The 26370-nt window shown below is 45.6% G+C and overlaps 1 protein-coding gene across 15 annotated transcripts in view; it reads right to left on the reverse strand.

Annotated features, from left to right (window-relative positions):
• Nucleotides 1–540: 540 nt before the first annotated feature.
• LOC146191269 (glycoprotein 3-alpha-L-fucosyltransferase A-like) overlaps nt 541–26370 on the reverse strand; it is a 124447-nt gene continuing 98617 nt past the window's right edge. For 5 of the 15 annotated variants that reach the window (XM_084601771.1, XM_084601768.1, XM_084601760.1 and 2 more), the window contains 7 exons: nt 16559–16651; nt 15139–15447; nt 10610–10829; nt 8137–8365; nt 6749–7102; nt 5434–5680; nt 541–1830 (listed from right to left, as the gene is read on the reverse strand). In XM_084601771.1, coding sequence (XP_084457897.1) covers nt 1723–1830; nt 5434–5680; nt 6749–7102; nt 8137–8365; nt 10610–10829; nt 15139–15378 — 1398 coding nt within the window. In that variant the 5' untranslated portion in view covers nt 15379–15447; nt 16559–16651 and the 3' untranslated portion in view covers nt 541–1722. Of the gene's footprint in view, nt 1831–5433; nt 5681–6748; nt 7103–8136; nt 8366–10609; nt 10830–15138; nt 15448–15533; nt 15713–16558; nt 16652–26370 lie in introns of all 15 variants that reach the window. The other 10 variants (XM_084601770.1, XM_084601769.1, XM_084601757.1 and 7 more) reach the window with 4 other exon arrangements.

Consider the following 26370-nt stretch of genomic DNA (forward strand, 5'->3'; position numbering starts at 1 on the left):
AAATTTCCCTATTATCGGCGTCAGTAAGTGCATGAACCTACAGGTGATGCTGTTGTGTACTGCGCTCAGTAACATTCCTACAACACTCGCAGAAAAAAATCCCTATAAATTGGACAGTACGCCAAAAAATACTAAATTAAACAAAGCAGCAACAGGGACATCGTTACAAGAAAAATTAAAGGACGCATCACGACCATAAAGGTATAACATTTTTGTTCAGTGCGTGGACTTAGAAGTGGGCACCCTGCAGAGTTACCGCATTATGCAAAACCGCCTTGCCTGTCTATATGTTTTGAGCTGCATTGTGGAATGGCGCATATCGTACTTAAACAGCTAGTCATTTGGCCTCCTAGGTTTTACACTATTTTGCAGCCATAGGAGAGAACATTTTCATGGCAACAAATGCCTTCTCTCATGAAAAGTCGTTGTGATTGCCTCCTTCCGCAAATGGCAGGCAGTCCTAGTCAACTTTCACTTTATGGCCAGACTGAAGATGACTCAAAATTAATTCCTTCAATATTCTCGCCACCCCCCATCTATAACAGAAACTTCGAAATGCGCCCCATAAATGATCGCGTGATTCCAAGTTCAATACATTTGTGGTACTAATTCGTGTCCAGACGCAGTGCTTGACAAAGCAATATTTTACACGCCGGCGCGAATTCTGCGCAACTCACATTGATTAACCAGTCTTTCGTGGAATGTGAAAACATGAACAGAGTATGCAGCCTAGATACAAGAGCACCACACGCAGCCACACACATAATTACGCTGGTGACAAGTGATAAAAACACACAAAACTGGAGCTAGTGAGAGTGCTCACAGAGGGCACACCATATAGCCCACTGCAGCGGTCGGGGAACATAGCACAGATCTTTTTCACGAGGGCCTTGCACAAAGACAACAGCTTAGGCCAAAATCACGCAGGAGATCACAAAGCGTTGGTGGTAAGAGAAAATACAGTACGCGCTTTGGAGCCGATGCCGGGATGCTTCGAAATGTGCAGAACTGACTCGTTGGTTGTCTTGATCTCTTCTTGATCTTGCGTGTTTTTCCACGTGTAGAAAAGTGAAACGCTACTTTACGAATGACAAGCGAGTACTTCGGTGATCTCGCAATTCGACATTTGAACTGTGATAAATTATAGAGTGGCATTCTTTAGCCAAGCTTTTCCTACTCACTGACTCTCTTAACATACTGGCTAGTTTCCTTGTTGACGTTAAACCAAAAGAACTAGCTGAGAAAAAAAGCACGAAATGTTGGTATTATACCACCATGTGCACGTGAGCCATTAAAGCTAAATGTCAGGACCTTGGGTCACATTTTTCGTTCAGACCTCGGAAGTTGCGACGATCACCTGTGCATCCAGAACACAAGAGCGTGCATCGAGCGAACAAAGTCGGGCACAAAGTTCCGGCAGATCCACACGCTCAACGGCGACTCATAGCAGATTCACACAAACGCGGGCAACAACATATCGAGGCTAAACCCGACTCGGCGTTCGGGGCCGGTAAACGGTGCCGGTTGTCACCTATCACAATTTGTTCGTTCAGGGTTAATTCACGTGTCATGTCCAGCAGCACGTGAGGCAGATTAACGCCCATCCAGTGGTGCGAGTAATCCTTTCGGGCTACGGTATCAAGGACAGCCTGGACCAGCCTAGGAGAGCAATTGAGACGGCTGTCCTGAGGGAAGGGGCGGCAAGGCGGCACCGGAGTTAGGTCAGGTGAGCACGTAAGCCACAGGGTCCGGCTTGGGCCGGAAGTCTCTCCAGCGGTCACTGCGGCAAGTCCCGGGTCCCGCCCACCACGCCCCGATGTCCGGATACACCTGCGTCGTGTGGCCGCATTGGATCGATATAAGCGGTCGCAGACGTAGAATCACAGATATGTGCTCAAATACGAGCGTAAAAACCATCATTTGCTGCACTTAAGGAAATAGCTCTACGTTCTGTGAGCAAAAGAAGATTGCACATTCAAAACAGTATTGGCTGTATTTTGCAAGCCGTTCTTCAAGCCGCGAAATGGCAGCTAGCTGTTTATGGGAAATTTATTATGAATAAGTTCATGAATGATACATAACTTATTGGCGCGTTAAGTTTGACGAGGAACCATCCGGTATCAGCAGTATAACGATCAAAAAGGTTACATTTTGGTACAAGTGGAATACAACTTTGGAAACACAAGTATAAGCAAAACAAGGAATTTAAGGCACTGAAGTCAAACATTCAAGAAAGTTTTATCTGAAGATTACGTAGCGCAGTTTCTAAAATTTACAGCATAGCCTGAAAAGAAGTTTCTGCTCCCAGTAAAAAATTGTCAATGAAGGAAAGGAAGAGCAAATGCTTTCAAGAGACGTCAGTTCTTTTCTTTTAAACTAAAGCTTTGAGGAAACACTATTTCAATAAAAAAAAGTATGCATAATGTATGCAAGCAATAAATGTTTGACCTAGAATACAATATTTGTATCTGATTTAGCTCCTGAGAATTCTCGCCGGGTGATGTTAGCCAATGGTGGATCGATGACAAATCCAAAGAAAACGTGCAAGTACTTATATAAGCGTTACAAACGTAGGTAGGTTGTAGGTTTGTAGGGTTTAACCACCCAAAGCGACTTAGTCTATCAGAGACGCCGTTGTGGAGGACTCCGGAAATTTCTATCACCTGGGGATATTTGACGTGCACTGACACCCATATGGATGGAGACGAAACGCTGCCGCCAACGTGACAATAGCGATCACGCTTTTGGTTCCTTCAGGAACTCCTTTTCATGCTACCCCATTATACAGCTGAAACATATCATCATCTTCATCATCATCATCAGCAGCAGCAGCAGCAGCAGCCTGATTATACCCACTGCAGGGCGAAGGCCTCTCCCATATTTCTCCATTTAACCCGGTTCTGTGCTAGCTGCATCCACGTGACCCCTGCGAACTTCTTAATCTCAGCCGCCCACCTAACTTTCTGCCGCCCCCTGCTACGCTTTCCTTCCCTTGGAATCCAGGTTGTTACCCTCAGCGACCATCGGTTATCCTCTCTTCGCACTACATGTCCTGCCCATGTCCATTTCTTCTTCTTAATTTCCACTAGAATGTCGGTAACTTGAGTTATTTCTCTGGCCCACTCTGCACGCTTTCTATCTCTTAATGTTACCCCTACCATTTTTCGTTCCATAGCCCTCTGGGTTGTCCTCAACTTAAGTAGAACTCTCTTGGTTAGCCTCCACGTTTCAGCCCCATAGGTGAGTACAGGTAAGATGCAACTGTTGTATACTTTCCTCTTGAGCGATACCGGTAAGCTGCTAGTCATAATCTGCGAGTGCTTGCCAAATGCACATTGCCAAATGCACGAAACATATACCTAAGGTTCAATTTGCTTTTTTTTTTTTTTACAAGTAGAGTATATTATGCGTGGGAACGAACACGCTTATAGAGCTGATAAGCATTATCCGAAACGCGACGCAGAAGCGAGACAACTTAGCTCAGTGCTCGTAGCTCTTTGCCCGCGTGGTAACTAGTACAATGTACTTTTTAACCTGCTAGCAACCTTCTGGCCCAAGTTAAGCGTAGAAAAGCATTAAAATGTTCCGCCCGGCAATCCATTACGCGTGCAGCAAAGACGGCTGTTTTGTGGAGCTATATTTGTCAAAATCACATTTAGGTATTACATTTCGGCTCAGATTTTCGGCATAACATTCCTGCACCAGTTTTAGATGTTTTATTTTCAAATCAATTTCTGACATACACTACAATTAATCAAGTTTCGAAATCCATTGTTTTTTCGACGTCATTTTTGGGCTCATTGAGAGAATTTAATACAATCAGAAATAAAGTGAACAGTGAACTTATGAGGACGAGGAAGGCTCTTTCTGAGCAGCTGTTTTTCTGATGAAGAAACCGGAGGCCGCTTGGAAAGCGATTAACAGACAGGTTGGCTGCGAAAAAAAAAAAATACACACACAAATGCTACGCCAAATCTTGTACATTTTTCGCATCCAATTTCACGTGTTTCTCTGCGTGCTATATTTTTGAGTTATTTACGCTCGGATACGCACATGAACGACCTTAGCAAAAAAAAAAAAAAAAATAAAACAAGAAAACAACTCTCCTCAGTTGCGGGAATAGTGTCGCTTTGCCCTGGACTACTTGCTGTGCTGAATGGTGCATAACAACAAATAGTAATCTGAGTAAACTCCCTTTTCTTAAAAAGATTCGCTATATCTAGTTTGGTTTATGGGGTGTAGCTTTACCAGTTTGGTTTGGTTTACACGTTAACGCACCAAAGCGACTTAGGCTATAAGCGACGCCATAGAGATGGGCTCCTAAGACTTCGACCACCTGGGGTTCCTTAACGTGCACCGACATCGAAAATACACGGGCAAGAGCCTTGCTTTTCACATGCATCGAAAAGCAACCGCCACGGCTAGGATTCGATCCCGCGTCCTTGGGTTCAGTAGTCGAGCGGCCTAACCATTGAGCCACCGCGGTGGGGGGCTATTCGCTATATTTGAAATGTTGAACCAATGTCCACTACTAAGCACGCGTTTTATTTTAATATAATAAGGGTACATGACGTATAAATACCGATTACCGCAAACAGTGTATATGCGTTTGTCTTGTAGAGGTCAAAATCTATGCAATAATGGCATCTTTAAAACCATGCAGTATGCTAATATGCACACACAAGATGACCTTATGTCTGAGAAATCTTGCATTTCGGCACGTAACTATGTGAGTCATTAACATACAACCTGTCATCAGGGCCTAATATGTACAAACACACAGGCAGTCTAAGCACAAAGCAAGTTCGTCAGCTAATTATAAAATTATGAACCAAGCCCCCACACTGTATATTTCCCTTTTTTTCTTTCCTCACAGGCGTTTAAGATGTGGTATTTTATTACCTAGTACCGGTGCAATCAGGGCAGATTTTTTATAACAAAATCTGAATGCGTTGTTGCTACTTATGTTTTGCTTACATGGCGTAAATTGTTGGGACAATATAGCTGCATATTTATTTCTACCATTCGCAACGCTGATCATGTGACATGCTCTTGGCCCCCTCAAGCGTTTTACAAAACCTACGTTACAATCCAGGTTTTTTTTTTTTTTTGAAGAATAAGGAATAAATGAATTACTGTTTAATATTATTGTTAGGCATTACTGCTAGGGCATTTTCTTCTGGTCTCCTAGCACGACAGCGTAGATTTGTTTATTTGCCATGCCTTTTTGGCAGCCGCTTTCAAAATTTCAAAAACTACCTGCTTCTGGCACTCGATGGTCCCATTTCTTAAGACTCTGTAGTTATTGTGACCGGTAAAGCCAATGACACTTAATGCACTTGATCTCAAGGCATGCGCACGGTTATGCTATCGGCAAACAAGAGACGCGGGAAACACAGTAGTAAGAGACGCAGTAATCAGCAAAATGGGCACCTTGGGCAGAGGCGGAGCGTGCAGCATGGCGCATAGCCGGCACCAGAAGTATGTGTTGATGAATTCGCCGGATCCCTTCCATCGCAGGTACTCATTGTAGAGCGTCTCGTTCCGGTCCAGCAGGTGCAGGTAGTCGGCCAGTGCCTTGATTGACGGGAAGTCCTCCACGTGGATGAACGAGCGCGCTGGCGAGGCACGGGCGTAGTCTGACGGTCGGGCCCCCATCGCTATCGGTATCACGTCGCGGCTGCGACACCCGAGAGCAGTCGGCTTTAATACATGCTAACGACGTCGCTTAGTGCGCTCTAATATTGCGTTTAGAACCCCAACAAACAACAAAACTAAATAGGAAAATAATTGGACACATTTAAATTCACCTCAAGTAAGAGGTCAGTCTTTTGAGTGCTCAGTTCAAAAGATATGTTTCATGGCAGCGGCGTAGCTCATAACTAAGGCATTGATATTAAGAAATACTAGAGGTACTGCATATGCTACAATTGGTAGCATATACAGTAACTCTAAGGGATACCATAATCATAAAACTTGCACCCAAAAAGAGACTGAATGGGAACATATGACTTGATGCATAGGCAGTAGCTGCAAGTCAGCTTAGCCGGCTAATACGACGGACAAGCATACTTAAGACTTTTTTGAATGCGGAGGGCCGACCAGATACACAAACAATCGCACACCAGAAAGCAAAAGGGGCCGCTACCAGCACGTGCAAGTGCGAATAAGAGCACGTGCGACAGAGAGAGCTACGAGCGCGTGCTCAAACGCAGAATGGAGAACGCATCGTGAAGAAAGACGCAATGAGAGATCAAAAATTATACACAGCAACGTTTCTGATAAGTGGCTTTTTTTCCCCCTCGCTGGGATATTGTGCATTCGTAACACGATAAAGTTTATTCCCGATATATGGTGACTATTTCCAAATGTCTGCTTAAGAGCCGAGCGCGTTGGCTCTACCGAGTTTCTTCCATTTGCATCGCGCATTGACCATAGGTCCACCTTTATTCAGCTTCAGTGGACATCACAGGTCGTGTGCATAGCGGGGTTGCGTGTGCATAGCGTAACCCGAAGGCCTCTGTTCGATTACCACCATACCAAAGCAACATATTTATTTTTGAATTATTCTTTCTGCATTTTTTTGCATTACTTTTCTTTGATTACAGAAACCTTCGCGATCGAGTTCACCTGGAGTCGATCCGAGTATTCCTGACCTGTTCCTGAATTTATACGACCGAGTTGAGATCGTTATTTTGCCACGAGACGGGCGGATTTTCCCTAGATACTAAAGGGGAAGGCAGCATACCCGAGCCCGTTGACGAAGAACTTCTCGGTGATGTAGTCCTTGCAGTTGGAGTTCTCGAAGGCCAAGTAGAACTTGTAGTCGCGGTCGAGCAGGTCGAAGCAGTGCCCCGCCTGCGCCCTGGGGCATTTTAGGGAGCCGCAGGTGCCGTAGATGTCCACGTCAATGTAAGCAGCCAGCTTGCGCGCGAACTGCAACCGCTGGTTGCGGGCCGCACAGTTGGAGACGAACCAGGCAACCTTCTTGGTCTTGTTACGCGACGCGGGGGCCGCGCCAGCCATCGGCCGCACTGTGGTGCTGCCGCCGTCCTCGTAGTGGACAAACTTCTCGTACGGTGCCACAATGTCAGAGTCGTGTCTGGGGAGGGAAACGGTGTTGGAAAGTCAGCGTCACGGGACACCCTGAAGCATAGGTTTAAAGTCGCACGCGTCCCATTCCTTTTCGGTTACGTACAGTCTTAGCACCTTAGAAACTGCGCACCTGAAGTAGTTTACTTTTAAGTCCTGTAAGAGGGTTCCAAGAAAATTCTCTGGAATACCTAAGCTCGAGAAGGGCGAGGACGAAATTTCTCGTCAGCTGCGAGGTCGCGTACGCTGGAAATGCGCTAATTTTTCAGTTTCGGGCTTTATATTTTTGATAAACGCTGGATACGTAAAGAAACTCAAGAGACTGGCCGCAGCCTATACCATTTTGTAAAATAATCGGTTTTTGAAGAGCATTCAGACAGGGCCAGCCAGGTTTCAGCCAAGCTCTTGCACAGCGCCGTAATTTTGGAGGTAGGGATGCGCTCTGTCTTTGATAGTTCTGTATGAAGGAGCACCGAACAAGGGTAAATGGGGTACGCCTCAGTTCGCAGGTCGAGCCAACGTTTCGACAAGTGGACTTGTCTTCGTTAATACTACAAAATGAGTCGCTAGCCGTATCAGCTTAGTCATTCCTCTTTCAAAGACGAAGATGAATGATCAAGGTTTTTCAAGTAGTCAAAATTTTAAAACCTATTAAAAATGGCCGCTTCAGACGTGCGTCTTTCCTCAATACTTTTTCTTAAAATGCAAAGCTTACGTCGTAGCGCGCCTATGCACAATGGCCACACTTTAAGCCTGACGTAAAAAAAAAAGCAAGAATTAAAACCGATTCCTAATTAAACAAGTGATAGAAGAGCAAGTTATGATAAACTGACCATTTAAGACATGTACACCATTTGTGCTACGTATATTTCTCTGTTCCAGCATCCTGTAATGGAACCCTTCTCATGATCGTTTAAGTCGCTCGGAGCGTACAGTGTAAAGCATGCAGTTGCCAGTTTTCTTTTTTTTTTTTTTTTGTTTTTACGTGATTACTAGCCATGTAGGCCGCAATGCTGTGACGTCACGCTCATGAAGGCACCGTACCTATATGTGGCCGTCCAGTTGAAGATGTTTCGGAAGTTTATGAAGGACTGCGTGTGGTATGGACACTCCAGCAGATACAGGATCCACACTTGGTTCCAGGGGCGCCGGTATTTTGGCGCCACGAAGCGGTCCTTGAATAGAACCGCGTCCGCGTCCGGCGCCTCGTCTTGTGAAGTCACGATCTCGCAAGTGTCCACGGGACATTTGTCGCGCAGAAATACCGTGCGCCCTGCACATGACAGTGTGGTTACAGATGAAAGCGTCCTGTCACAAACAGCTTCTCGGCGCTCATCTCACTATCACAGTGTTGCGTGAACAAATCGGGTAACAGACAACGAATCGAGCGATAAGTTCCTGTAGGCTTTATTAGACGAAATTACTCTAGGGAAAAGATAATACGGTGAACCATTACCCCGATAGGCCGAGGCGTGCTCGCTGCGCACATAGACTGCATTTCCGGCATTCCATTTTTGGTACATTAGGCACCGAGGATTTTTGACAAGGAAGAAGCTACTTCACTGAAACAAACAAAACTTTTTCGTAGTGACAGTAGAGTGGCGTTGAAAAAGAACACGGGTAAATAAGTACCCTTAGAGGCTTTTTTTCGAGAAGCAACACAGCAACAGATTCGCGTAAAAGCATGTTATCCCCACTGAATGCATTAGGCAATGTACTTTATACACTGCACAACCATTCCACGAGAATTACCGAGCATGAGCATGTGGAATTTGCACTCACGCAAAAGCTTTGATGACAGGATTTGTTCAGCATTAATCTCAGAGTGCAGTGCGAAAGTGCTTAATTTCTCATGCCTTTGTTCTTTTCAGTCTTTTCACCAACGTCACCGGGCGAAGGCTAAGCGCTTTTTTTTTGCGCAGTCGGAAATTCGCGGATCGCTGCTTCACGAATAATAACGGTTCGTTGGCATGAGAAAACACTCGTTTGTTTGCTCCCCTACCTGTCGGCGATCAACTGGCAAGTTATACTTGATCACTAATAACGATTGCTGACTAAGAAGATGATGAATAACGTTTGCTTCTTTTTTGAAACAATACTGAAGCATTAATTGCTTCAGTGCAATCGCGAGAAAGAAATTGAGCCCTGCAGAGGCAGAACATCCCGACCGTCATACTCATGCCACTTGGCGGCGATTTTTCTCGACTTATACTTTCATAACGAACGCCTAGCAACAAAGTAACGATAATCCAATCACTCAGAACTGATTTTTCGGGATGAGCACTCTCCACGAATTAAGTAAAAGTCGAATGTTTGGCAAGTGCATGATGAACTAAAGCGCAAAGGAAGCATGACGGACGGACAGAAATATTAGGACAGACGATAACGAACAGGTCAAGGCTATTGCATAACATCGACAATTAAAACTTCTAGCGGACTGGCCATAGTCATATATATGGAGAGGAAGGCTCGTCGATTTCGGTTTGTAACTATTCCAGCGCGTCATGCCCTCTCTGGCGCTCTGTGTCTGCTTTAAGACGAATATGGTCAATCCAGGGCTGTTTAGTTTTGCCGATCAAAGGCAGCACTAACACTGAAAGGGTGCTGAGTTTTCTTGAACTTCGGAACTTTTCACTATGAACACGAACGTGGAGGACATGGCAATGGTTTTCAGTGACGGAGATGTTGAATATTCTGATATCTTTTGTTCTCCAATTCACGAGTATGACGATAGTGATAACCTTCTTGATAGTGCATCAGAAAATAGATTGGCGCTGGCGGAAGAACTACATTAATGGGAAGTGTCTAAAGAAAACGCGCACATTTTGCAGGTGGTGTCGGGAAGTCTGCTGAGCAGTTCTCTGCAATAATGACTAGAAATTGTGGTCACAGCTTCAGCAAGAAGCTATTTGTTCCTATTTATTTCTTGATTTGCAATACAAGAGTTTACAAAACCAAATAAACATCGTTCTGGTCAAAAATATTTCAAGTGTTTATGAGCTTTAGGTAAATCATATACTATATTACTTCCCCGAATTTAAATTCCATGTTGCAGACTGGGAAAAAAACTTTAAGAGGTTAAAAAAATCCTCCTTAAAGACGAGCAGTTTGGTGCTGAGGCAGAAGAAATTGCTTGTTTCTGCCAGGTTTATTTATTCCATTATGCTATTTGAATACTCAAGCAGGCATCTTTTTATGAATTGTATGGTTGAAAACTACAAATCCATTCAGGTTCTTAGCGGACTCATGACGAGGTAAACCTGGTACCTAAATGCGTAATGCGTACCTGCATGTGAATAGAAACAGCGCGTAAATGAGATTGAATTTAATTTTTACTCCTGCACTACGGTTGGAAATGTCTCATGGGCTTTTCAAAAGTCCAGCAAAGAAAACAATTTAGTAAAGAGCAAAAAAAAAAAACGAAATAAGCTAATCAGTGGTCGAAAGACGATTTCCCTTTCACATCAGAGCTACCAGTATGAAGTGCGTAGTGCGCGTGAGCATCGAGGTGTCTCACCCCTGGGCAGATCCCCCCAGCCGCCGAGACCTCGCATGAGAAGGATCTTCTTGATGCGTGTGCCGTTGCGCTTGTAGTCCTCGGGCACGAACATCAGCTGCTGCTCGATGCGGTCTCCGGCGTCTTCGTGCGGCCAGAGGCTTCCCGTGTCGCCCGGAAGGGGACGCCGCCGCCCTCCGCGCATGTACCACGGCCGCTCAGCCTGGCCGCCCTGTTGCTGCTGCGAATTCACACCGCCGGACAGGCTTCGTCACGACGTGCCCCTAGCGTCTTCCGCCAAGCGTGTTGACGACCGCCCTCCAAAGCACCGCGAAGACATGATTGCTGCTCGTTTTACAACCGCGCACATTTTTTGGCAAGACGCTTCTGACCGCGGACTGGTTGCGGCACACAGAAACTTGGTGCACAGCGGAGATGATTCAGGCCTAATGATAGAGTCCGAATGACAACTTATGATTGAGTTCGGTGTTAGTCTGCGAATGCTGAGATATGCGGGTGAATGAATGACATAAACAAGCTACCCTCCTCCTCAGAAGAAAGGAACACTTCCGACGTCACACACGTCCTCTCGTCCTTCCGTGTGCTTAACCCTCCCCCGCAGTCTTTAACCGTGAGAAGAGGCCGCGCTTCGGAGGATCCTAGTCAGGGTCGTCCTCACTCCTGCTGTCACTCGAACGTGGTCTTAACTTATCCTCACCCAGGGTGCCCTACAACTCGCAACAGCTTGTTGCAGGTTGCAACTTGAACATGCTTTTGCATCAGGCTTTCAGCGGCATTTTGGTGCGCGTTCAGTCATGATGCGATGCGACAAAACCAGTGCGGTGAAGTCGTGGATTGGTTTGGTTTGTGGGGTTAAACGTCCCAAAGCGACTAAGGCTATGAGAGACGCCGCAGTGGAGGACTCCGGAAATTTCAACCATCTGGGGTTCTTTAACGTGCACTGACATCGCACAGCACACGGACGCCACTCCGTTTCGCCTCCATCTAAACACAGCCGCCGAGGCCGGGATTCGATCCCGCGTCCTTGGGCACAGTAGTCGAGCGCCTTAACCGCTGCGCCACCCCGGCGGGGCGCGGCGAAGTCGTGGAATTTGCGAATTTTTTCGACATGCTGCCAATGAAGCAAGAATTTTGACGTTCGTCATTACAATATTGTGGTCCAGCGCGGACAGACCCCGTTCATTACGCGACTTAGGTGCCGTGCAAGAGCAATGTCGAGTGAGTTAATGAATCAAGAATGAATTTTCACGAGACGGGCATACTATATCATGTTTCCTCATTACTAATACGGATACAGCTTTGAGCAGCGGAGACGGATAGCGGGGTAGAGGCAAGAGGGCAGGAAAAAGTATTGGAGAACAATGGCAAAGAGGCGGTCAAGTATCAACGAGAAAGCACTGTGCACACAAAGGGTATGTACTTTACAACAGAACTGAAACAGAACTGCGGCATACAGAGATCCACTTGGCTTTCTTGCATCAAAGTAATGGAACAGCTTGTTTCTGAAGCCATTCCTTCGTTTAAAAAAGTACCTTCTTTTTGTGAGCACTGACTTATGTGAACACAGGCCCTGGAGTGACCTTCCTACGCTAAATATATAATCCGTACAAGGAAATGTACTTTCGCTTTTACTTAAAAGTTAGGAAATGGAAATCATTTGTCTTGACTTTGAGAAAGATTTGGACAACGTATCGTATGTTGGACTGCCTCCGAAGAGAGACGCCGGTTATTTTTTCCTTGAGTTGTACACACCAATCATCTGCAGGCACTTAGGTATCGTGTGCACATGCAAAAACACCCGTTCATTGGACTATCGCGAGCCGGTTCGATAGCCCATGCCGCCACTTCCGCTGTGCTTGCCGAAGTCCACCGAGTAATATGCCAACAACCGGTCGACGTTTTTTGGATTGATCAGTACTGCTGCGCGCATGCCAAGTGCGCGCAGCCGGGGGGCTGGCAACAGCCCAGCGCTGCTTAAGATGGCTGCCGCAGTCTGCGCCCCGTTTTCTTTTGCTTTCGCTTATTTTATTTAATAAAGCCGCAACCAGCACTGACACAGCACTCGCGAACTACAATATGGGACAAACTCCGGCCTTCCTGCGTATCGGTCTTAGTAACATGCAGGTCAGGCTCACACAGGTTGTCATTTTGGACAAGAAGGCTTCATGAAAAAAAAAAAGAAAAAAAAAAGAAACAAGACGTAAGGACAGATTAGACGTTTTCATGAGCGCACTCTGAACACACCGTGTTTCAGGTCAGTGGAATGTACAAGGGCAAAACAGGTGCATCTGTCGTAAGTTCCTGTATAGTTCGCGTTAGTTCCACCTGGAGCCGCGCGCCTAGTTTGCGAAATGCTAGAAACGCGCACAGCTGGCAAACGCGGACGCCCGTGCTGCCATCCTTTCCTTATCTGCGCACGTTGAAGCCTAATACCCTGGAAATATAGCAGAGAGGTCACGAGAAACTTTTTGCGGAGATGCTGCCGTAGACGGCTTCATATAATGTCGCATTCATGCATTATCATCGAAAGCTCCCCAGTAATGCGATACAAAATGCGTGAGTGTGGACGCTTCGCGAAGTGATTCGAGAAGTACCGAAAGCTTTACACGTGGAATGATTGGGGGAGGGCTGTGCTTATGCGTATTACATCGATCCATTGGAATACTTATCAGTTGGCTGCTTTGCAAACCGACGCGAAAATAATTTTTAACCATGAACTCGCATTCCGCGCACGTTCTCCTCTGCGTCCGCGTTCCCCTAACTTTGGTAGCTTATGTTCCTTCACATGAGGTACCAAGCGCGCCAAGTCTGTCCGACTGTATCATATACGATACGGTAAATTACATTTGTGCTAAATTGTTTTGAACAGCAAGAAAATAAATTTTGATTATTTAGTACCACAGTGGGTACTGTCTGAAATTCCTATGCACAGTAACTCAATTTCCAAAATTAATTATTTAGTTATTTTCACTCCAAATGTGCAACAAGGTGGCATTTTTTATTTCTTGCAGAAATTAGATATGTAGAGGGAACTTTTTTTTTTTCATTCTGAATAGAAGCAGCGCTCGCCGAAATTTGTTAGGATATCACTGGGATTTATTTTGTCTGGTAACACCATCATCTGCGCAATAATCCTTTAGACTGGTGTTTCATAATTTCAGAAGCAAGAAATAAATTCACTGCACTCGAATAATTTTACATACTTCTTCGAGTTCAGATTACTTCCATTTCCTTATCAGACACTGATTCAAGTCAAAGTAGGGGTATTGCAGTGTATAACAGACCCGAAAGTTGGGTCCTGTGCTCATTGGGCATCCTGTGGTAGTAACAGTGAAAGTGCACTAGAGATCTCTATACAGCGCACTGACTGCCAAGGAAAAGGGCAACGTTCTCTAGTTAGTAGGAGGACGGAAAACGTCGCGAAGGTCTTTCGTTGAGAAAGCTTTGCAGGAAATACCGCAGTTGAAAATGGGCGTCATATGCTACAGTCATAATTTCTTTAGGTCCAGTCTGTTTTGACTCTAAAAAAATGTTTTGCCATGAATTTGCCGTTTATTGATCAGTTATGTAAATCTCCTTAAGCTAAAGCTACTTCTGAGAAATTTTATATTTTCGCAGAAATACCCTTCCTTAACTGCATGGTATATCATATACGATACGCGACAATATTTCGCAAAATTATTGCAACTGCGTCGTTTTTCTCAAAACCAAGATTGATATAGACATTTGCATCATGAATGTAGCGCACTAATATTTTAGGCAGAAAAAGAAATTTCAAGCGGTAAGGGGCTAACTGTGTGGCGGATAACATAGAGAAAAAAAGACTGCAAACGGCGTGGGCCAACAGCGTCGCCGTTTGTATTTCAAGTATGTATTGTGCCGTTCAGTTAAGACGGCTTAAACACACAAACACACTAAAAAATACAAGGAGAAATAAATCAGTTGTGGTCCAGCTCCGTTTAACCCTAGTTGAATTGCGAAAGCAACGAAAGAAGCTTCTCTTGCCTGCTACATTATTCCCCTATCTCGCCCTATCAGAGTAAGATGCTACATTATTGGGGACACTTAAGCTCATCCTTTAAGGGTATGACGCGAGAGCGTAAGCTACCAACCCACATACAAAGTCACACTTCAACCAAGCCGTATGGACGTGCTTGCGTGTCGTAGGGGTAACGATAATGCAAACGGTTCTGGCAGGCTGATTCCGATATCACCCTCACATATCAAAGGAGCGACTCGAGTTGGCAGTTCCTGACCGTGGCATACGTGAATTGAAATGTGATTACGTGAATGTGAACGTGAATTCAAATGCCATGGCAGGCTGATTTTTAATGAGGAGATCGTAGCTACACCTCTTCTCAACGGCCACCCGAGGTCTCTCTTTGGCTGTCGGAGTGTTGCTTTCGTAACAAAACAAGCATGTGTTGTTGCTTTTTTCACGCTACACTCTTATGTGTTAGCGACTTTCCCAAGAATGCGTCGTAGTCAGCACGGGCCTCAACACGAAGAATGCTTTTCAGTGTACTGACCGTTTTCCCCCGTGCTGAGTTCCTGGCCGCCCCCGCAGATAGCGCTCCGGGCGGCGGGACCTGTCCCGGGAGCGGCTGCTGGTCAGCGTGCAGCCCGACGGCATTCAATGAATCACGCACGTCGGGCAAAACCGGAGCCTGCTGCTGCTCCCGGAGGCCGATCAGCAGCACGGTGCAGCAGCTGAGACCGGCGGCCCAGGCGAGCAGCCGCCGTAGCCGGAGTTTCTTGGCCGGGAACATGCTACGCCATGACCAGGCGCCCCAGCACTGCGGCACCGTCGGTGGCTGCTGCTGGAGGTGCCCGCGCAGCTGTTGCGAGGGAGAGGAATATGCAGGAGACACTCTTCCGTGTAGCGCAGTGCTAGCACGTGTAGCAGTGAAAAGAATATACTAACTACGTCGTGTTTTCACCACGCACTCGTTCGGAGGCGTCGCGACACTTCGCACCATTCGCACCCCTTCTGGATGACGGGGAGCGTCGACGACAAATAGCTGCGACGTATCCGGGACCAGTGGAGAGCGCGCGTGCGCTGGCGTGCTGCGCAGATTCCGGTGCACACTATTCCACGGACCGCTCGCGTGCAGCCAGATGCAAAGAAAGAAATTACGATAAAACAGACAGCGGACGGACGGACATGTACGTAGGTGCACGTGCGACATTTGTTTTTCTTTCTTTTTTTCTTTTTTTCTTTTTTTTGTCGAGCATATTTGTCCCACTTTTGTTCCATCTGTGCGAGTATCGCTATGTTACGGAGTTCACCACCTAGAATCAAGCACTTCACTGCTAAACTCGTAGAGCCGGATGGGACAATCCTTCGTCCACGCAGCTTTTCCTGTTTTAATAAATAGCTCAATGGCCGCGTTGTCCTATCAGTGTTCATGCCAGCACTGCATATTCCTGAAATTTGAGCAGCCCCATGCGGAACAATTTTCAAAACATTTAGGGAACGTATATTCTGACATGATCCACTGAATACGATATTCAGGCTTGAAAATAGCACTGTACTTCCTTCGGAGTGCTAATATTGGCACTTAAATTCGCTTCATTTGTAGACTTTCTTCGACGGTTTGCAAACAATTAGGGCGGCCATCAGGTTTGACTTTGGTTCAGTAGTCCGGTTCCTGTACCAACGTAAACCTACTGCACGCTCTGGTCACAACTACAGCTGACTCCAACCTCAACGAATTGAAAGCAATGCAGTTAAGTTAGTTAAGCGGAGCACACCGCGATCCTTAGAAATGAATTAACCGGTCTATGTTTGATGAAGATTGCACATTCCCAGAATTAATAACTAACTACTCATATGTACGAACTTCGTCACTGCTGCACACTCTGCGTTTTCCCCGTACTACAGGAAGAGCTGTGGTGCATGAAGTGCACCAGACAGGCACGTGTGCAGAGTACATCACCTATGCTCACCTTGAGAAATGATCGGCGTCCCGGCACCCATGTACGGGACCTGCTGGGGCCGTGGTTCCCGGAAGCCCGGAACCAGTGCCACTGTGCTGTACTCTGCACATTCAGAAGGGAATAAAAAAGAAATCAAGTATAAGTGCTTTCTCAACGTATGCCTTGTGGCAAACTCTTCGGAAAAAAAAAAAAGTATAAGTGCCACCGCTAGAGGCCCGGTATGGACTCCGCTAGCACTACTTTATTAACGAGTGCTGTTCAAACATTTTACCAGCAAGTAAAACAAACGCAAGGCTGATCATCAAGCAAAAACAACGTTTTTTTGTTTTTCTTGCACTGTTCCTTATTACTAATTAAACATAGGAGTTGATACCTTGCCGTACAGTAACGTTGGCGCGTTACAATCCAGAAGGAAGTAGGATCAAAATACGGACTCACAAGAAAAGCTAGTGCGCAGAGGAACTTGCCTAGAATGAATTCATGCGCAGGATTCTCTTTGATGAAAGTTCCAACTAGAATTCGCGTACAGGGTTGGCTAGAAAAGCAGTAAACGTAAAAAGGTGGTGCCAGTCAAATTTGTACTCTTATTATTATTATTACAGAATATTTTTGGCCGGTATCAGGTAATGGTAACGAAAACGTGATTGGCAAGACATTGGCCGCGAACTTTTCTTAGTTAGACCTGATGCAAAGCCGAATAAAGAGCATCAGAATGTCAGAAACGGACTTTTTTCAAAATTACGCGCAAAACGTAAACGAAAGAAGAAGAAAAAATGTAAAAATTGACTTTGCTATTCAGGTACGACAAAACTGGAAAAGAGGAGTATACTGAGCATCCAGCCTTCCAATATACGAGCTTTTTCAGCGCACTCCTGCTAGTCAGTTGCCGTTAGCAGGGCTAACGAGCCGCGCACTTCGCAGCTTGTTTAGCTCTAGCTTGGCCAGCACAACACTTGCATTCGGTGTTTTGTACAGCCAGCATGGCGCGTGTAATCGCTATGCCCGAGTTGTTAGGCCTGTTCAAGAAAAAAAAAAAACGCGCACAATCACATCGATGCATCGCTGCGCATAACACTGTCTTCTCATGTAGCCAAGCGAACATCTTACACAAGGGGACACAAAAGCACCTCTTCTAGTCACAGCGACGTCCTCCATAAAAGAGGTCAGCACGCGTTCACGTAATTAAAGCACATGACTGAGATATTTTTTGTGTTTGCTTTTTCACAAGCACGCTGGACAGCAACCGAGACTTTGCAGCCTGCTTTCTAAGCGCAACAGTTCCTGGTCACTGTGGTCCGTTACAGATTCCTTGCCCACAGACGGGCAAACCGGCAAGGAAAGAGGAGCAAGCCAAAAACACGCAAAAAAAAAAAAAATTTGGTCACGTTCGTGCTGGGCCAATGACGACATAGCGAGCGCCATTTTCGCTCCTCTGCGGTGCTATTGGTTTCTACTTGGAGAAGGGACAGGGAGGAAGGGGGAGAGTAGGGACGCTAATGATAAAAATGCGGGGGGCAGGGAAGGGGTCGTTTTCTCTCGGAGCACGTGCGCCCTTTATATACGTGGCGGATCACACGTGTATCGCGTGCACGCGGTCTTATACACACAGTTGTGCTCCGGGGTTGTCCTCTGCAAACACCGGCTCCCGAGACCATCAAGGTGCGCGCAGTACATATGGCCCTCCCTCCACACTATACGGCTCCCTTGAGCACAACATCTACATTCGGGCCGGTGCTATATAACGTGCACCTCTCCGTGCGTGCGCACAGTTACTCCGCAAACACCGCTCATATACCTGTTCACCGATTCCGGGAATGGTGTTTGTACGACCCGAAACTCATCTCCGGAACTGGGGCGCCCTCTAACAATGCGTTACAGTGTACGCTGGAAGACAATCGCACAGGCTTTCGCCCGAAAGAAAAAAAAAAGTAACGGATGTAGGCCTAGCTCGAAGCAAACATATCGGCGTCGGTCGATAATTAATGCACAGTCATGTGCCAGATTCACTACCGGTTCTTAATAATAATGGTTGAATTTTGCACTAACTCAGATTCGGCCGGCGAGATCTAACCAAGAGCAGTGCATATGTATACGCAAGAGGAGCAAAAATGATTTGTTGACGATATGCTTCCACGTTGATGAGCATGAAATTTGCAAGTATGTACAATACGCAGCAAAAGTTTATGGGAAGCAGGTCTGCAAAAAAGTATATGCCGGCGTAGTCGCTTTAAAACAATCACCTGAAGTGTCTGAAGGTAGTAAGGAACTTGTACTCCATCGGCTGATAACAAAAAACCAAGCACTACTGTCTCGCTGACACAACGTTTGCCACGCAGGTGTCAGTTTTATTGGAAGCTCACGGATCGACAACTTAATTTAGATCTGCGACTGCTGTCCTCACCTTTTCAGCCTGTTTAAATGCCACTGCATCTCCTCATGAATTCCTGTTGTTTGTTTTCATGAGAGAGTGAAGCCCTGGTGTGTCAACAAGCAACCTAAACACTTCCCAGTTCTACCAGTTCATCAGGAAGAATGTCATGCTCAAAAGTAAACCAGGTGATCTTAAAGATTTTTTTTTTTTTTCATGGGATGCAAAAGCTTCACTGACTCTTGCTTCTCAACCATTGGCGCGACCTGCACCAGCAATCAAACACGAAGTTGTTGCAACGAACAACAAACACGAAGGCATACGCCGGGCACAAAAAGTTCATCGGACTTTGAACTCGTTCTGGAATGAGGATGCGTCCAGTGACTGACGTGACTGACGCGACCACGTAGCGGGAGGCGAGTTTTCTTTTTTTTTTTCTTCGTAACAAAGCAGCCTACAATGGGCGCAATGAAAAAGACAAATTGCCACCCTTTTTTTCTTTTTTTCGGTTCCTTTCATCTCGTTCAGGAGATCTTGCTCAGTCACGCGTCGCAAAGCGGGTGCAAAATGGTTTTCGGAAGCGCTTTGTGGAGTCGCCGAAAGACGACAGGCACCATGAGGTATGAATACTTTTATTTCTCGCTCGCGCGCTCTTTCCGGTTCGCTCGCTCTCTTTATGCCAGGTAAAAAGAGGACAAAACTCCTTGAACGACGTGACATCCGGTCCACGTCGGTCTTGTAACTGGTTTAAACAGCGCGCGGGAATAGACTAAACCTTTAGGTGGCTGTAGAGCGCAATGCTGCGCTAGGTGGTGAATTCGCGACCAAACAGAGCACGTAACAAAAGCAGCCTCCGCTTGTTTTTTGCGAAGGACGCATGCCCCGGTGACTTCTTTGTTGAAGGGGGTGACTCGTGCGCGCATTCTAAATAATTGCCTGCCTCGGAGGGCACGGCGTTAAGGATTTATGGAGCTCGATTCACTAAGGACCGCAACCCTGCCTAGGCTTGATATGCCGTTGGAACCGACGCAAATAAATATACGCCCCTGCTGGCGTTTGCTTGCGCTTTTCATCTTTTAATTTGTGGCGAAGTTGTAATGCAGTCACCTGCATATAGCGGCCTACAAAAGTCCACGGTTAGGCAAAGTGATGTTTAGCTCCGAAAGAAAGCTATGCATTATCGAAACAGGTCGCGTTGCTGCTATGCGGGTCGAAACAATGCACGCGGATGTGGGCTAGATACGCGTGCAAAAAAGGAGCGAAAAAGCATGGACCTGATTATGCATTGTTCAAGAAGCTTGCAGTGCAGTATGTAGTGTACGGTGTGACATAATATGCAGTGTAGTGCGTGTTATGGTGCATGGTGTGGTCTGATATAGTGTCTATAGTATATATATTGAGAAGCGAACGTGAACATTTTCTCCGGTACCTTGATTTGGGTCCCGAATCCGCAACCGCGTCGTCTGCTCGAATAAGCAGACAACGCGGTGAGCACGCCTAAACGTTTCCTCCTTGGCTATCGACGCAGATATATTTCACGTCAGACCCGTATTAATAGGTAAACGTCCTCTCCTCTGCGCTTTCAAGCCTGGCATGGCTTGTTTTTGAAGTGGCCGAAAGTCCACGAAACCCTCCTGCCTCTGTCAACGTATGCAGAAGTCGCTTTCCGGCACACGTGAGCGACGACGTCTTGCTCCTCGCCTTGACTGTTTGGATGTTTCAAAACTCCATTCTGCAGTGAATATACCCAAATGACGATTCTCTCGCTTCAGAAGGAAAGGAGAAAAAAAAAAAAACGCGAGGATGCATGAAGGGAAACCTAAGCACTCAATGGAGATGCCAAGTTTGACGGCCAATGACCGACATTTACAGCAAAAAGCCAGGAATTTTTGCGTAGGACTTGAGGTGGCACGAGACATTGAAAATGGAGACTGGAAATATTTGTTACACAATTACATGTAGATTAGACGCTTTGAGTAAAAAATAAATAAGGCTTGATTTGGTTTCGTTTGGTTTGTGGGGTTTAACATCCCAAAGGGACTCATGCTACGAGAGCCGCCTTAGTAGAGATCTAAGGAAATTTCGGCCACCTGGGGTTTATTAAGGTGCACTAACATCGCACAGTATACGGATAAAAAAATGGTTTACTTCTATTCCAGTGCTATAAAATTAATAATGAAAATTTTAAAGTCGTAATAATAAACACTGACTCAAGCTACTCATTCTAGTTCTTGATAGGCAGTCACTTCAATTTGTGAAAAATTTAGTTCAAACCTTGAAAATCTAATTTCGAGGAAAATGCTGATAAAACATCTGAAGACTCTCGCATTCTCGCTCGACGTGGCTGTTGAATGAATGAAACAGCCTCCCCGATGTCGCGGCTACCAAAGTTCGAAACCTAGAAACCCGTGTTTTTAAAAGGAAACAACCTCACCACACTTTATATTCTCGTTTGGTGTCTTCCTGTGGGTTTAAATTCAAGACTCGGTAGTATTAAAATTCAATTATTACAACATCTTTCAAAGACGCAACACTGCGTCACGGATTTTTGAGTACACTTAAAATGTACGATAGTTCGAGGGGGAAAAAAAAATCTCGCGGCACTGCAGACGTAGTTTCTCTAGACCGCAATGAATTCTATACATGATTTTACAAAAGGGTGAAGGGTGCTGCCATATTGGGGAGCTGGGCTGTTCACGTAGCACAGGAAAGGGCTGACGACTTCCCTCTCTTAACAGCCCAGCCAAACCGGTTTCTCCAAGTGTCGTAAAATTATCTATATGGAATGACATAAGGTCACAATGCTGCTGCAAATTTAACATCCCCCAAAACACACTGCATTATTAAAGAAGGATGCTGTTCAATACTAGTGTGGGATTGAACAGCTAAAACTTTGTGTGCAACATTTATTGAGAGCTACAAGCAAGTCGCCTCGAAATTTTCATCGAGTTGACTCTTCTGACCTTCTGCGGGCTTCAAGTCGAGGAGAAAGCCTGCTGCACAAATTTCGTTCTTTTTTTTTTGTTAAGAAGGTAGTGGGATGCGTAACAGAGCAAAATAAGGTAAACGACTGTTTATCAAGGTGAACTTGCTAAAAACAAGTTTTGCGCTTTTGGTTTACGTGGACTAACCTTCAGAGGAAGATTGATTTTCGAGGACCTGTATTCAGTGGCCGACAGATGCATATCGTGTGATCGGGGTGGGCTTGAGAAGAACAGACGATATAGGAACGGTGGAGTGGGTATAGTTTTACAACTTCCTTTTGCAGGCTTCAAATCAACTATCATTTTAGGGAACGTAAGAACTGGATAGTGTGTGGGAGGAGGAGTAAGGTGAACGGCGGTATCGAAAACAAGGGAAAGTTATATTCAGCAAATATAATTTTGGTGTTGGGCGATCTGAATCTTCCCCTGCTCATCCTCTACTTCTCTGACCCAGTGGTGTGCGCACCGTCGCTTTGACATGGCCACGCTGAGCGAGAGAGTGCCAGCCTCTCAAAAATACTCGATTGTTAGCCGCATGGCTGATTTTTTACACTACAATAACCTCACGACTAATATTCTACTGTTTTACCATTCTGTTTGCAGTCACCTGCAAAAAGCCTGATGGTTACATGGATATTTCTCGGAAGGACGTTTACAAGGATTAAAAACAATATTAGTTACTGTCAGTACCTAATCATGTGGCCTGAAGTAACAGGTTCTATAGGTGAAATCCGGTTATTTACTGGCACGAACTCAGATACTGAAACTTGCATCTTGAAGTGCCAGCAGTGCATGGAAGCAAAGCGAACTATATACCAGGTGTCCCAGCTAACTTGTGACAAGGGCTAAAAAATTAAATATTTGAGATAGGCCAAGGAAGCCAGTTGCATACAATTGTCTGCTGCCTTGCACACCACATGTTATTTTTGTTTCGAAAATAATTAACTAGTTATTGAGGTAAATTTATTGCATTAGCTTAATATTGACTTTAGACAGTATATGTAATTTATAAAGCCCCGCTGGGGTACCGCAGTGATTAAGGCGTTCGACTTGTATGCCCAAGGATGTGGAATCGAATCCCGGCCTCGGCGGCCGCTTTTCGGCGGAGGCGAAAAGCTAGACGCCCGTGTGCTGCGCGATGTCAGCGCACGTTGAAGAACCCCAGGTGGTCTAAATTTCCGGATCTCTCCACTAGGGTGCCTCTCATAGCCGGAGTCGCTTTGGGACAATAAACCACATAAACCAAACCATGTAACTTACAAAGCTGGAGAGTACGTTCAGAAACACCAATTCCATTTATTTGCGATAAAGTCGAACGTGAATCTTTTTCCCGAGCTCGAAAGAAAGCCCGCTAATTACAAAAAAAGAAAAAAATCCCGTGACTAGCGCATTCGCGCGCCACGATTGCGCTGCGCTCAACCTTCGCTGAGAAAAAGATACACATGAGACATTTTTTATCGCAAAACAAAAAATGAAATAGGGGTCTCAAAGGGTGCTCTCTAACTTTGCGAATCACATTTTATGAAGTCAATATGAAGTTGAGAAATTAACCTAAATAACTAATTATTTCTGAAACCCCCCCCCAAAAAAAATGCCTGTCATGCGCAAACGCTCTGTATGCGACTGGTTCCTCTGGCCTATCTCAGATATCTGATTTAATTTTTAAACCTTAGGAAAAGTTATCTGGGACACGTCGTATATAAGGCCTGTCGATTCAGTGGACAACTACAGAGAGATTCAAAAAAGGAAGAAGAAAAAATGACATCTATCATATCAATATCATTTCATTCCCACACTTTGGTTCCGCTTTTAGGCGCCTGCTTTCGAGTGAACAACAGCGCACGCAATGAATTAGCAAACTGTTCCCGGAAACCATCCAGACGAAGGCCCTCGCGCCTAGCAACGACTTAGCGGATTTCCGAGGCGAGGTACGGTGAAGGAAACGGAATTTCGGATACGTAGGGCTTTCCAACGCGGGCTGAAATGCACTGTACGTTGCACTTCGCCGCCATCCTACCCAGACTGCCGTGCCGAGTGTTGAACCTGTTACACGTGTACACGGAGGCAGTACAGTGGTGGCGTCATCGAATATATATTTTTCCCATAGCGGCATCACAACCTTAGCGTGTTTCTTTGGATTATGCGCTCATGGGAGCCGAAAACAATTTCTTCCCCGGTTTTTTGCCTATTCCCTCTTATCGATTTTGAAATTTAGGCATTCCACAACACCCACAACATTGCATTAAAAATGAACGACATTAGAAATAAAAGATGCTTATTTCTTTGTGATTTGTTGCAGTCAGCTCCAGCAAGCAGCGCAACGGTAATTCGCACTAAAATATATGGGGACATTCTTCGCACATTCAATTCTGAAAATTTTGTGCTTCACATGACACTGTTCCGTCTTTGCTGTTAAAACTGCGCGGGAATTTATCTAATAAAAAGTACAGAGCACTGAAACAACAGCCGTGCTATTAGAAATTGAAACTGAGTTACAGGACTTGAAGCACGAGCAAATAATTATTATGTGGGGTAGGCGTTCTTAATTATGCTCGCACCTGTCCATTTCGAGAAAAAGTAGCATTAAGACACTAATGAAAAGATCAAAATGTATCTCACCAGCAGCCATACCATGCTGTACTTTGACGTAATACTCTTATTGGTTCTTTATAACTGCCCATCTTTAAGTCTTTTGTTCCTGCAGTTCCCGGGTGTTCACATCTCACCTCCTCACCAGTGGAGAATAGATCAAACGAGTGGGCCCTGGAGTGTTTCATGCTGTTGAGTACGTATTAGGAGGGATTTCAATAAAAAAAGGCCTGAAATGAAGCAACCAGAATGCACGCTTCATTCAAGTAGTTTCTAGCCCCTTCTCGATGCATGCGCACGCTTCCCCATTGGGCAAAAAGTATATATAGAAAAGCACGGGCTCACATTCACTTAATCCTTTCACTGACGAATGCACCTGAGGCTATTTTCCTCGTCCACCGCTTCAGCGCCTGTTTACGAGCTACAGACGGTTACTAACTTTGCAGGTAAACGTTTGTTGTTCTACTCACTGTTAGCCCTGTCCAATCCCAATTTTACGAACGTGATAAAACAGGCGATGCTGAAACAGCACTTTACCCGTGGTACCCTGCCAGATAACTATTGTTCTCGTATTTCTGGCTCTCTAAATGAAAAAGAAATTGATGACAGAGTATGGATTTTTAGGAAAACCGCAGAATGCACTCACTAAATTCAGCTGCCGAAGAACACCTTTCCAGGCACCCTGCGGCGCAACTATCGAAATACACGTTGTCACAAGCACGACGTTCCAGCTGAGGTCCGAAGGCTCCATGCCGGTGTTGTTACCGCACATTGACATCCCTCGCGAGTGGCGTTTCCTACTGCCTTGTTTGCAGCCTGTCGCGTCATAGCCGGAGAGGCGACGGCGTCTTCCAAAAGCTCGTCAAAACACGGGTGATACTGCATTGTGTATTTTCCTTTGCCCCTCTTCCGTGCCCGACGGAAAATGAGTTCGACAAACTGAGGACGAACGAAGCAAGCCCTAATAGAGCACGAAACAAAACCCTCGTGTGTTCCATGCCGTGAAGCGTGCTGCACACAGATGGCCAGTTATATATGCCTCGTTCTGTTGTTTCTCCCCCCCCCCCCCTTTTTTTTTTTTCTATAATGAGAGGAAGACCAAGCGATGCTATTAATATTTTTTTATTGTGATCGATTGAGTCCTGTCTACTTTCTTCGTTTTCTCATCTTGTGTGCAGGTGTTTTCGTAGGTGTTTTTACAAGACACTCGTACATCGCGTTTCAGAAACAAAAAGAAAAAGTTAGGCGGGTGCTGTCAAATTTGTCGCAATCGACTAAACGAGCTCTTCTACTCCAAGTAAACGAGCGCAAATATTAGCTTATTTTAGTAGAGAAAAACAAATCGATGGGTTCTGGCGAATGTTTTATTTCTTCTTTCATTAGCTCGGACAGCACGCACAGCAAAGTGCTTGTGTAAAATATCAGTGCATAGCCTGCTCATCCTTAGGGTTATAAGCTTACATCCATAAGAAGGGGTTGCTCGGAGACATGTCGTGAGCGAGGGCATGTCCCGTTTGTTCCCCTCTATTCCCCGGTGCCCAGTCCAGAAGAAAGTGCAGAATTGTGTGCCAGGGAAGTTGAGTTTACCTCGTCAGATGGGAATGAGGCTCGACACCAGAAAATGCCGGGCTCCAGAGTCGCACGTGTCATTCATCCGACCCATCAGGAAGCCCCCTCCTATCATGGCCGCCGCGCGGTGCCACCACACGGGTGAGCTTATTCATTTATTTATTACAGAGTCCTGCAGAGCCCGAAGGCATTATTGCAGATGGGGAGATGACAAATAACACTGCTAGAAAGGCCAGAAATACAATAAAAATACATAAAAATGAGGAAACTAACACGACAAAAGTGATAATGCATAATGAAAAGTATGCATC

Source organism: Amblyomma maculatum, chromosome 4 (assembly GCF_055883805.1).
Source record: "Amblyomma maculatum isolate TAMU_Amacu chromosome 4, ASM5588380v1, whole genome shotgun sequence".
Classification (NCBI taxonomy): domain Eukaryota; kingdom Metazoa; phylum Arthropoda; class Arachnida; order Ixodida; family Ixodidae; genus Amblyomma; species Amblyomma maculatum.